The following is a 14097-nucleotide window of genomic DNA, read 5'->3' as shown; positions in this document are numbered from 1 at the left end:
ATGCAATTCAAAACCCAACATTCGGAATTCCGAACCGCAAAAAGATCAGAACCACGACCCGGATTTACCCGGATTCACAAATTTTGGATTTCTGGAAAACCGAACAGCGCATCTCTATTAAAAACCAATGGAAGCTGTATGACTAAAGAATATGTACAGGATAGAACACATGAAGTTCAGAAAGTGGCATTTTAAGGAAGATGGGAAGGAATTTCATAGGGATGCCCAGACATTGTGCAACACGGTATCAAAAGAAGAGCCAGTCAGATCATGTAAGATAAGTATTTGCAAGTGTTATAAATGATACCCCAGGATACATACTAGATGGGGCCTAGATAAAATATATAACTGTGCTCAAGAAAAGAAATGCTATTATAATGGATCAGGCCGCCACAATATTTTTAGGGTAGTGAGGACCAATATATAATTTAATTTTGGCACCCCTATACCACTGAATGTCGCCCCCTTAGGGGCAGCTGGAGTAACCTGAGTAACCAGTGCACTGAGCCTCGCTCTAGGGCTACAGAGACCTTCATGCAATGCGAAGCCGACTGCTTTCCTAACTGTATTAAACTGGACAAATCAATGAAAGGCAGCCTAATAATAAAACCTGTGTGTTATGTCCGTCCCTGCATTGACTGGTGCCCCAAAACCCAGTACATTGACTGGCGTCTCTCTCAAAAATGAGGGGAAGAAGGGGCACGAGTGAGTGCCATGAAAGGTCTGGCAATTGGCAGTCATATAGACAAGCCTATTTTTTGTATTGCTAAGTTGAGTGCCCCATCAGTATGGAATACACAGAAAATATCCGGCTCTATCAGAGTCAGCTGAATCATTATTTGACAGATGCAGGGTATTCAAGCTAGGTACAAATATGTGTTGTGCACCTGTAGTGCAGGCAACAATTGTGTACGCTTAACAGGAGCAAATGCAATAATTCTAGAGGGGGGTTTCCAAATGCTTGATTTTAGAGCGAGTGCGGCCAGCCCATGAAAAAGGCATAATTAGCACTTAAGCTACGGGCTGCCTCATACAAACTGCAGTGTGCATAACACAGGGCCAGAGTCACAGTAAACTGTTATTTGCGCCAGTAGAGCCAGCCTACCCGAACTGAATGTTTTTTGTTTCCGAATATAAGCACCAATCCACACTCTAAGTCTAGGGCAGCGGCAGAAGAACCTAGCACATTGGTTTCCTTATAAGGATACATGTGGCTTGTTGGCAATCAAAATATCGAGAAGCCTATTGCAGCATTTCATACACAGATTCAGACTTTCCCATTGGTTTTATTTATGTGAATAAGGCGCACAATTTGAGCGAAAACGACGCTCGATGCGACTGAGTTGCCCAGCACCTGATGAGGGACTATTTACTTGAGCAACAGTGTATGAGGTCATCCCCTCCTTATACACACGCTGTATGTAGTACAGCATTAATAACTAACATTATAGTTGGCCTATAATATAAGCTGTACAGGAGATGGTCTAAAAATCAATCTTTCTGTATCAAACATATTTTAAACATAATATCAGAAGTGGTCAAAAAAAGCTAAAAATCCAATAATAAATATAAATATAATATATATATATATATATATATATATATATATATATATATACATATATATACATATATACACACACATCATTTACAGTAGCCAGTAGGACACAGAACTGAGCTGATTAAGCACACATTTTCCCACCTCATGTTAAGACACCTGTTTCTTTTTGCTAGCAGCTGCTCTCCTGTCTCTTTGGTCAGATTGTGCTGTTGAGCACTGTGATTAACACACAGCAAACTTGGTAGCAGAAGCTGCCACAGGGCATGCACGGCAGCTTGGTCCTGTCCCTTATACTGCATCTTGTGGTCGCAACTCTTGTAAAATATAATTAAATACTACTGCTACTGTAGTCATGAGTTGACCTGCTGGCTGGACCGAAGGGGGTTCCGACCAACTACAAACTCTCCTGCTTTTTCCTATGCCTAACAACTGAACACAATAATTGTATCAATTCTTTAGGAACTATTGATATCAAAGAGCCTAGTGCCTCAGTGATTGCTAGTGACTTATCAATTTGTAGCGATAAGACTGATTTTTTTATTGACACAATAGAAAATCAGTTATTTTGGCCTTAACAAAAAATGTATGCAGAGGTAACTAAGTGATACTTAGTGATATCTCCGGTGATATTGGCTGGCAGCAGTAAGATGATACTTACCATTTTGCTAGCCATTCCAAGTTCCCTCTCCATATGCGTGAGCCGGCTTTCCTGGTTCACACATGCAAACTGCACTACAAGGCAGGACTTGGCCTCCAGTTGCAGCTTCATTCAAATAAATAAATAAATAATTTTAGTATATTTGGCAAAGGAAACTAATGCTTTATTTTTATAATAAAGGATTTTTTTTCTGTCCGTAGCCGCTGCTGCAGCCATCATGAAATAGCAACAGCGATAGGAGGAGAGCCAGTGGTACTTGTAACACTGCTGTCTTTGTTAAACAGCACAGGGAAGCTAATACCAAGGGAACCCTACAGAGGCTGTCACTGTCGAAACACGTCAATAGTTAGTGATGGGTGAGGGGCTCATTACTAGGGAAAATGTAAAGCTCTGGGGTCTATTTACTAAGCAGTGTTAGGAGAAGTGAAAAGTGATAAGGTGCCAGCCAATCAGCTCCCAACTGCCCTTTTTCAAACGCAGACTGTGAGATGCGGATTGGCTGGCACCTTATCACGATTCACTCTTCACTTCTCCTAACACTGCTTAGTACATAGACCCCTCTGTTTCTTAAATATAACCATTAAGACGTGTATACTTATGAATTTGGTTCAGCCTACGAAATGTCAGTCTCCACTTTAAACAACAGGCACATTTGAACACGATAAGGAGATTGCATCCTGCTCCTTTAGTAAATCTAAAGTTAGCCCCTCCCAAAACCAATTTTTATGACATTCCTGTACAATAAGAGAACCACCCTGCCCATTGCAACTCCATTTAGGAAAATCTTGGTATGAAATAATCCAGGGCTATCATCGCTGCCTTCAGTTTCATTTCCTACAATTCCAAAGTATTTGCCTCGTATGGCATCAAGCTTTACATTATCTCTCCTTATGCCCCAGGCATCAAAAACAGTTTGTCAGACCTATAAGGCTGAGACCTGCAGCTGAGTGCGTTATGTATACGGCTAGCTGAGAAAGCAACATTTTTATAATCATCAGATCTGAAGAATATTGCATTCCATTACATTAACTACCTGATTCTATCTAAAAATTCTGTCGGGGGATTGCTTGGATAATGAACTTTCGTCAGATAATCAACTGCAAAACTATCTTCCTGCCGTGGCAGAGCAAACAGATCAAACGGCTTTGAATTGACAGGACTGTTTGATTCAGTCCTGTAAATCTGTACCTCACTGCATCCTGGGATTTGTACAGCTGTACCACAAAACAGCTTTTTTAAATGAAGCTCTAAGCTGGATTTCGCAGCTCCTCCCATGGCAGAGGTGTTAATCACTGCTATCTTCCAGAGGCTACTGCTTCATTAACCCCTGCTCCGTGTACCTTAATGGCTCCCGTGGTGATCTGAATGTGGTGCAGCTGCCTGAGCGCGCTCTCCCGGTCCATGAAATATGAAGCTGCCAGCTGGTGTAGTGTGTCCAGTGTGGGGGACGATGCATTGCCACGCACTCCCGCCTCTCGCTTCAGCCGCCCCTTATCCACAAACATGGTGAGAGACTCTTCACCTGGAAATACAGATGGACATATGAGGAACAATCCATTTCAATGATCTAAACTGACTAATCCAAAGCTCACATCAAATATTGCGATGCTGCAGGAACGCGTACCTCTCAGCTTTATAAATAACTTTAGAGGGACACTTCAAATGGTTTATGCTTAGTCCGCTTCGCCTTGATCCAATAACACACACACATAATTTATATACTATATATATATATATATCCATCTATCTTATGGTGCGTACACACGTAGCGATTTAAAAGATCGATTTCAACAATAACGAGTTCGATATCGTTATTGTTACCATTATTTTTCAAATCGTTCTTTTAAATGGACCCTGCCAACTTACAATCGACCAGCGATGCGCGGCCACGTATGGACATGCCGGTCAACTTGCTCGATATCGAGCAAGTTACTATAGGGAGCCGCGATCGTTGATCACGGGTCGCTATAGCCGTTGGTAAGTAGTTGGTGTGCTGGATGATCGACATTGATATTGTATCGCTGGCAGATCGCTACGTGAGTACGCACCATTGGGCTTGCCATATACTCCCTTTAAAAAGGGACACATGAATTGCACAGGTTCTGTGGCTGGTTGACGTCAAGTCTCCATTTCACCTGGTTTTGATCAGCCATAGAATCTGTGTAATTCACATGTGTCCTGAATGAAAGGGATGAGATAGCAACACACACAACACACACAACACACACACGTGCACACTCTCTCTCCTTAACAGATGCTCAGGCACAAATTAACATGACACACAGGTTATTACACAAATCCATAAACTCAATGTGGCAATGCAAAAAGATATGACTACAATTTGGCAACATGAAGTAGGTGTCTCCGGCAGCAGGTTTGGAAGGCAGAAAAATGTAGCAAATTAATTAAATGTAGATTGATATAATGACAATTTAAGGACCAGTAAACAAACATGTAATAAATGACATATTCACGCCTACACCCCTTAGTAGTAAGATCCCCTCTGTCCCTGTTTCCCCAGCTATGCTTCACTGAGAATCCTTTCTGCAGAAAGAGTTTCCCAACAAAAACGCTCTCCACAACTCTGGCTGCACAGCGTGTATATGTGGCTGCTATTAAATCATAGCACAACGTCCACAGCGTCCTTTAAAATGTCCCCAAGGGGTTTATTTATCATAGGGAGAAAAGCATAAAAACATGTTTGTTTGTTTTGTCAGCAATAAGGCTTCTCCTATTTAAGAAGCTCCGGATGCAGTGATTGCTTTTGCTGGATACTAGTACAATCTTCCATAACTAGGGATGACCATCGATGATTCATAACCATCGATGGTTTATGGCTTATGTTGAATGCTTTTGCCATCAATGGTGGAGAACCAGATGATTTCCAGCCATCGATCTCTAAGCATAACCACATTTTTTATTATTTTTTTTACAAGGTGCCGGGACACTGAGCTCAGCTCTTAACTTTGGAAGTTAATATTTATTGAAGAGGAATATTTCAAAAGAACAAATTTCATTCTAAGCAACTTCTGATCATCATGCTTAAAAACTCAGGACAACATTCAAGTAGACAAAAGAACACCCATTTATTATAATATCACGTCTATTCTCTGTCTCATGACCACCGGAAACTTGTGCAATCCTGAAAAAAATCTGGACTGCTGAGGGTATATGATGTCGTGATTGGGTGGGTAGTCCACCAAGGGCCAATTAGCCTATACTACAACTGACATGCTCAGAGTTACAGACTGAGCAGCCATATTGTCACGTAGCTGTACAGCCTAATGTGGGGAGTGAGTTATACTGCATCCCCAGCAGGGCTTCTCAGTACAGCTCCCAACAGGTGAGAGAGAAGCAGAAATGGTGTTATATAAAAATATATTATTATACAAGATTTCTGCCTGGGTACTGGATAAGTGGGGTACCACCATACACTATTTCTAGCAGAAGAAAACGCAGTCCTGGATAGACAAACAGTAGATGGCAACATTTTAGTTCAGAGTTAGATGAGCTGAATACACTACTCCGACTAACATCATCTGATTAATGCACATGCTAGTAGCACTCTATCTTTTAGTCAATCAATAGTCCTAACCTACAGTACACATCACACAGAAGTTAGGCACATACTGAGAACTGCATGCAGCACACTTGACAGAGGGTATTGTACAAATGATCAAAATTGCAAAACAGAGACATTCGTAGGGGAAAACAACTTAGAGAGACACATCTTGTCCCAGAAAATAAATGGTATTTATAGAGTTTGGTTTATGCTCTATTTACAATTGAGCAAGTGAAGGGGAATGAGAAAAGTGTACTAAACCCCCCCTATGCGAGTCACCACCTCCTCCTCCAGTAATGCAGAGGGCGATAATTGACCATAGTGGTGTTTTTCTTGTAGCCCGTTGGGCCCAGTGATATGATGGGACGAATGCAGAAGCCATGCAGCCTATTACTACAGTGGACAGTCCCTTACTATGCTGGTGACCCCACTTTCTGAAAGGGACCCCTTCCTCCATGCTACTTGCTGTCTAATTACCACAAAGAAGGCACCACGCGTCCATTTAAATCAGATAACTCCTCAACCTCTACTGAGATGTCCTTGACTAAAGCTGGGTACACACTGACAGATATATTGGCCGATCAATTGATAGGCCAATATATCTGGTGCCCATTGGCCAGTGTGTACCAGCGATACGTCTGAACGACTTCTGCAGATATATCTGTCCATCGGCAAGTGTGTACGGGCGATCAGCCGATCCCCCTGGCAGATGATGGTCGTTCAGTGTCTATGAACGACCATCACCTACAGATAAATCTGCAGATCACTCGATCTGCGGATATTTCTTTGCAGTGTGAACCCACCTTTACACTCTTCCCTATTCCATCCCTGACACTTTATTCTCCCTTATGTTGGTGTGGGCAGGATGCACTATACTGAAAAATGTGGTCAAACCTCAGAAAATTACGATTTGTGATGTGTGACCGCAATCGCAATCACCATATGCACCAAGCTCCGGAAATCTAAACTTTCCGAAACTTGGGCAACGCCATCCATAGATGGCATTAACTAATATAAGCCTATGGGCTTCCTATCCCCGGTCATAAACCCAGAAGTCCCCACACCGCAAAGGACTGCTTTCATTGGCAGAGCTGTCCTTTGTCTATATGAATAAGCATATGACATTACTAAACGCCGCTATGCGTGCGATCAGTGGCGGGATGCATTGCACCCAAAATGCGATGCTTGATGCATCCGGCCCCCTGTCTTGGCTGCGTCTCTTGCCTCCCCTGCCCCACATGTGTGTCTCTATCTCTCAATTCTTCCACTCTCTGACCAGAGTGCTCGCTCTGAATCAGGGCCGTCCCAGCTAAATTTGGAGCGGCCTCCTGGCCGCTCGCATAGCTGTGGGTGACCACCCACAGCTTATGCGAGCGGCCAAAAAGATGACCATCGCGACCATCGGGCTTGCGACGAGACCCTGCGGTAGACCCCCTCAGATCAGTCCATCACTGTCCTTCTGGAGTAATTCTATGGCTACTCAGACTGTACGACATCGCAGAAGCACTGGGATGCATGCGCCATACAACGTAGACGTATGCGATATAATGAAAACATCCGGCAACTGCGTAAATATCGGCATAGAATACGGCTCTGAATCAGGCCCACCGTGAACAATTTGGACAGACAATGAATAACATGAATACATAATTATATAATTACAAACAGGAAATTACATAATTAAATGGTGAAGACAGTACGAGATAGGACCATGCTCGCAAAAACTTACAATCTAAAGGGAAATGGGCAGACACAAAGAGGGCGTGATGAGCAGAGAAGTAAGATGCAGCTTCTGGAGAGTTATGAGGAATGGTGGTAAGTTACAGGGAAAAGGTGAATTATTAGGGCACATTTAAATTCTGGGAAGCTAGGCAACAATCTGAGCGTGGGAGGGCATTCCAAAGGATGGAAGTGATATCGCCTACAATCAGTCTTTAGTAAGCTGCAGACACTCTAAAATCATTTGGAAACTGCTGGTTCTGCATAATTAAAATGGGCATAAAGGTTTATAAATACAGTAGGCCACTTTTCCCCCATATGTGTTTCTCTCTCCCCCCACTGTATTTGTATGTGGATTTTTGTTTTTGCAGGGAAAAACAACAGTTATAAGTAGGGGGATTTGGAATATCAGTATATTTGATGTGTAAGTTATTGCTGACGCACGTCTCCTGTTATGTTTTTCAGCATAAACTGAAATGCCTTTGGCTGCAATCTCCATGAGTATATGTACTGTGTATCATCAATACACTATGCAATTCCTGGAAGACACTGCAAGCTCCTAGGAACCCTCTCTATATTAGCAGCATGTGAAGAGCTCTGTGTTTACAGGTCGCTGGGTGGTAATCTTCTCGCTATTCTTCCAAATGTTTCTTTCTCTTTCACTCCCCTACTCTAATTGCACAAGTCTCACTAAACTATACAAGCAAATTAGTATTGTACATCATTTAAAAGATCTTTTCAGAGAAATTAGCATTCTGCAAAGCTTCACCCCGTATAATAATAGCTAAGGAGACAGACTGTCTGAGCGACACCTCTTCTGCTGCTGTAACATTTCTGACAAGTGTAGCGTAAGCAACAGCACTGATAATATACTATCCGCATAGCTCTATACATGTTATACAAACAGGCACCAGCTCTCCAGTGATGGGAAGTAGATAGAAGGGGGGGGGGGGGGGGCGGGGCAGGTGGTTAAAAAGGTGCAAAATATATGATGGATGGAGAAAAGGAGAAGGTGAGAATGAGACATACTGTAGTGGCAGCAGCGTTATGATTAAAAATGAGACATGGACAGAATATAAAATTCATCACTGTTAATTCAAATCAGTTAAAAATTAAACATCGCTGATTCAAAAAAATGACTCAAATGGCCAAATACCACGATAGCAATATGTAAAAGATGTGTATTTTGAGTTGAGCAGTGAGCTTATGAAGCACACGATAAGAGTAACCCAGAGTGTCAAGAGTCCACTTTGCTTGCTACATAGGAGTTATCTGTATTGGGGCGGAACATACAGGTTTAGAATCTGAGTGACATGATATCTGGAGCCAGTGGCCACATAAAAGGAAACAATGCACTCTCCTCCACCCTGGGCCGGTGCAAGGTTTCAGGGCACCCTAGGCAAAGGTTCCCAATGCCGCCCCTGTTTTCCCCCAAACCCTCCGCCCAGCTCACAGACACATACACAGCGCCCTAATAATATTCACGTGAAAAGGGATGATTCCCCCTGCAGTGCCCCCAGTAGTAAGGGCCCTCATAGTGCCCCCAGTAGTAATGCTCCCTGCAGTGCCCCCAGTAGTAATGCTAACTGCAGTGCTCCCAGTAGTAATGCTCCCTGCAGTGCCCCCAGTATTAATGCCCTTGTAGTGCCCCCAATAGTAATGCTCCCTGCAGTGCCCCCAGTAGTAATGCTCCCTGCAGTGCCCCCAATAGTAATGCTCCCTGCAGTGCCCCCAGTAGTAATGCTCCCTGCAGTGCCCCCAGTAGTAATGCCCTTGTAGTGCCCCCAATAGTAATGCTCCCAGCAGTGCCCTAGTAGTAATGCCCCTTGAAGTGCCCCCTGTAGTAAGGGCCCCTGTAGTGCCCCCAGTGGTAGTGCTCCCAATAGTGCCCCAAGTAGGAAGGCCCCATGTAGTGCCCCCTGTAGTAAGCCCCCCTCCGCGCACCCACGACACACAAAAAACTAAAAACTTACCTTAAACTCCGCTCCAGTGCCTGCTGCCATTTGTCCCCTGCGCCCGCTCCTCGGAACTATGAGAGTGACATCATGACATCACTCCCATAGTGCACTGCAGGACCCGGGAAAGCTGGAGCTCAGGAGTGAGCTCCATCCTCCGGCTGCCGCTGGCGCCAGGTGGATGGAGAGAAGGGGCCAGGCGCCCGCTGGTAACACAATCTCAGCAGGCACCCGGCAAATGGAGGGTGCAATCACTGGGCCGGCGGGCCCCTTAAGCCGCCGGACCACATAGCAACCGCACCATCAGTAGTTAGGCGGACTCAGAAGCGCCCTCTAGTGGCCGGCGCCCCTAGGTAGCTGCCTAAGCTTGCCTCATGGTAGCGTCGGCCCTGCCTCCACCTCTTTCAAGTATTACACAATGAAGTAACACCACATAGCTCACCCAGTTGTGATTTAAGACCGGTTGGAAAGGGGATCGTTTCTTGAATTGCTACAATGGTCTGTACTATGATCTATAATAAATAATGATGACATCTATACATGTCTTAGGGGTCCATTCATCATCACTTAATGGCCTGTCACACAGGCGAAAACGCTAGTTTTCGCATATTTAGCTAACGGTCCATTCATCATCAGGGGTCCGATAGGATTATCTGATATTCAGCAAACTCTCTAAAAATGTGATGTTTGCCTGCGAGAACAAACGCCATCTCCAGATAAATATCCCCAGCGGCCCCCGATGATGAAAATACCCCATAACCACTTAACTGAAAGGGTCACAGTCAGATGTATTTGGGTACAGGCTGTATTTGAAAATTACAGTTAGGAGCTGATTGGTTGGTACTTTATCTCCGTCCACTTTCTCTCTCCCCAAGGCTTAGTACATCTACCCCACAGTCACACCCTGACCTTGTTACAGCCTCCACCCTGAGACTAAATAAAAGGGTGCAAATGTATTCTGTCCACGGCTTTTGTCAGTTACTATACTGTACGGGTGAAGGGAGGGACTGGGCAGGGGACAGATATGTTTTTATCTAATGTCATGTAAAAGGTTTCTTCATTAATAATTTACAATAAAACATAACTCCTCATGGTCTTTTTAACATTCAATAATTGTAAGAAAGTAATCAGCATAAGAAGTAATGCCCTAGGCTTGTGACTAGTAGGGGCATATGTAACAGATACTGAACACATACTGTATTGATCAAGGTAAATAATGGTGTGAGGGCCCTGCTGTTAAGAGCTCAAGGCAAATGCCCTTTTTGACCTGCCCTAAAATAAGCCTGAGTTCATGTGAGTCCTGTGTGCAGCTAAAGCTGTAAAAATATGTATGAAATGAGTAGAAATAAGGGAATTGGTGTGATACTGTATGCCTTGGGGTAATGTTCCTTAGAATACACATTTATATATTTATGCTATTGTAGTTCAGGATCTACACACATTTATATTCACCAGATGAACCAATGCCATTAACAATTTGGTATCTATGAATCAGCTGATAAGTTTAGCACATACTGTTTATATTTGTTCTGTGTCCTCCATTGTCCACCTCTGTCCCCTTAATTCTATTCTACTGAAACTCCTAATTTTTCCAGCACTTTTCCAGCCAACTTCATTTACTGGTAGAAGTCAGTTGACTGGAAAAATGTTTTCGTTTGAGCTGAAACAAAATTTGCATGGGCTTTGTGACGGCAAACGTGACCACAGAACTGTGACTGTAACTGTTCCACACAGTAGCACAGTCATTACAGGGGCAGGGGTGTCATTGGCTCACACAGTACATAGCTGGAAAAACATCCTCTGGTGTGGCTTCATGCTGTGACTACTGCACCCGCCAGCATAGGTATTGTGCATGGATTCGTTCTCTGCGTGCCCAAAATTCTGGGTGCATGCACATGAGCCTATGCAGATTTCTGTCATTCTGACATAAATGCCAACCTGCCCCTAGAAAGGCTGGACAGGGGAGGGAAAGAGCGTCCTAATGTAGGGCGAGTACTGTACGTTAAAGGCATGTTGGCACAATTGCAACTGGGACATGGATACATGCACACCTGTGAAGGGGTGTGCTATATTCTGTCAACAATGGTATTTTAAGATAAGCCTAACTATAACCCTAATTTCAGCCTAACCCTAAATTCATGTGTCCTCGTTCTGGCTGCCGACATTCACTAATATTATCAGCATAGAGGGCGATAGTGAGCCATAGATTCTGTGTGGGGCTAGAGGGATCCACCTACACAGGCAAGAAAGAGGAGGTGTTACCAAACCTAATGGCTGTTCAGTGGAGTCAGTCCAAGGAGGACTGGGGCAGACAAGTGTGAATACAGCTCAGGTTGGGTTGTGGAAGCCAGTCAGGCTGCCTCTGGAGACAGTCCCAGTGTGCCTAGAGGCCAGGAGGCCGGTGTTCAGCCCTGCTAGTCAGGGAGGACCAAAAGAGACTTGTGGAGGCCAAGCCAGGCTGAAGGCCCGTGGCCAGACCTATGAGAGTCACACTGAGACTTTTGAGAGACTTTATGCAGACAGACAAGCTACCCATTTTAGATAAGGGTCAAGCAGTGAGCTAGTGCCCTGAGGGTTAGGTTGTTTTTGTTTTCCATTTCATGTTGTAAGTTGACAGCAACACTCCATTTATATTCATTTTTACCTAGGGATGTGAGATGACCCCCATGTTTTGGTTTTGGATCTGTATCTCCTTCAAGGTTTTGGATTTGGTATTGCAAACCACCCTCAAGCGTTTTGGGTTTGGATCTGGATTTTTTAAATAAAAAATAGATAAAAAGTTTTAAAAACAGCTAAACTCATGTAATTTATGCAATGTAAAACCCGAAATTCGGATTTAAAATCCAAATTCCGAACCGCAAAAAGATCAGAACCGTGACCCGGATTTACCCAGATCTCCTCAGGAGATTAGAACCGCGACTCAGATTTACCCGGATTCACGAAATTCGGGTGGATTCGGATTTCTGGAGAACCGAACCGCACATCTCTATTTTTACCGTGAAAGCTGTGTGTGGACCCTGATTAAGCACCTACACACTGAACCCTCTACCGAGTTAATTACCCCAGTTTATGACATACAGTTAGGTGCATAAATATTGGAACATTGACAGAATTTTCATATTTTGGCCTCTATTCACCACCACAATGGCTTTGAAATGAAACAAACAAGATGTGCTTTAACTGCAGACTTTCAGATTTAATTTGAGGGTAATTACATCCAAATCAGGTGAACGGTGTTGGAATTACAATGGTTTCTATATGTGCCTCACACTTTTTAAGGGGCCAAAGTACTGGGAGTATCAACTCAAAAGCTATTTCATGGAGAGGTGTGGGCTATTCCCTCGTTATTTCATTATCAATTAAGCAGGTAAAAGGTCTGGAGTTGATTCTAGGAGTGACATTTGCATTTGGAATCAGTTGCTGTCGACTCTCAATATGAGATCCAAAGAGCTGTCACTATCAGTGAAGCAAGCCATCATTAGGCTGAAAAATCAAAACAAACCCATCAAAGAGATAGCAAAAACATTACGTGTGGCCAAATCAACTGTTTGGAACATTCTTAAAAAGAAAGAACGCACCGGAGAGCTCAGCAACACCAAAAGACCCGGAAGACCACGGAAAACAACTGTGGTGGATGACAGAAGAATTATTTCCCTGGTGAAGAAAAACCCCTTCACAACAGTTGGCCAAATCAAGAACACTCTCCAGGAGGTAGGTGTATATGTGTCAAAGTCAACAATCAAGAGAAGACTTCACAAGAGTGAATATAGAGGGTACACCACAAGATGTAAACCATTGGTGAGCCACAAAAACAGGACGACCAGATTAGAGTTTGCCAAACAACATCTAAAAAAGCCATTACAGTTCTGGAACAACATCCTATGGACAGATGAGACAAAGATCAACTTGTACCAGAGTGAAGGGAAGAGAAGAGTATGGAGAAGGAAAGGAACTGCTCATGATCCAAAACATACCACCTCATCAGTGAAGCATGGTGGTGGTAGTGTCATGGCGTGGGCATGTATGGCTGCCAATGGAACTGGTTCCCTTGTATTTATTAATGATGTGACTGCTGACAAAAGCAGCAGAATGAATTCTGAAGTGTTTCAGGCAATATTATATGCTCATATTCAGTCAAATGCTTCAGAACTAATTGGACGGCGCTTCACAGTGCAGATGGACAATGACCCGAAGCATACTGCAAAAGCAACCAAAGAGTTTTTAAGGCTAAAAAGTGGAATGTTATGCAATGGACAAGTCAATCCCCTGACCTGAATCCGATTGAGCATGCATTTCACTTGATGAAGACAAAACTGAAGGGAAAATGCCCCAAGAACAAGCAGGAACTGAAGACATTTGCAGTAGAGGCCTGGCAGAGCATCACCAGGGATGAAACTCAGCGTCTGGTGATGTCTATGCGTTCCAGACTTTAGGCTGTAATTGCCTGCAAAGGATTTGCAACAAAGTATTAAAAAGTGAAAGTTAGATTTAGGATTGTTTAGTTTGTCCCATTACTTTTGGCCCCTTAAAAAGTGGGAGGCACATATAGAAACCGTTTTAATTCCTACACCGTTCACCTGATTTGGATGTAATTACCCTCAAATTAAATCTGAAAGTCTGCAGTTAAAGCACATCTTGTTTG

General features: G+C 43.5%; 1 protein-coding gene across 3 annotated transcripts in view; it reads right to left on the bottom strand.

Annotated features, from left to right (window-relative positions):
- Nucleotides 1-14097, bottom strand: part of BRINP2 (BMP/retinoic acid inducible neural specific 2) — a 289957-nt gene that overhangs the window by 165748 nt on the left and 110112 nt on the right. For all 3 annotated transcript variants that reach the window (XM_088461919.1, XM_088461920.1, XM_088461921.1), the window contains one exon: nucleotides 3560-3741. In XM_088461919.1, coding sequence (XP_088318045.1) covers nucleotides 3560-3741 — 182 coding nt within the window. The remainder of the gene's footprint in view (nucleotides 1-3559; nucleotides 3742-14097) is intronic.

This window comes from Taudactylus pleione, unplaced genomic scaffold, assembly GCF_031769625.1.
Source record: "Taudactylus pleione unplaced genomic scaffold, aTauple2 ptg001123l, whole genome shotgun sequence".
In the NCBI taxonomy this organism is placed as follows: Eukaryota; Metazoa; Chordata; class Amphibia; order Anura; family Myobatrachidae; genus Taudactylus; species Taudactylus pleione.
Note: the sequence above shows the minus strand (reverse complement) of the source record. Positions and strands in the feature narration are given on the sequence as shown.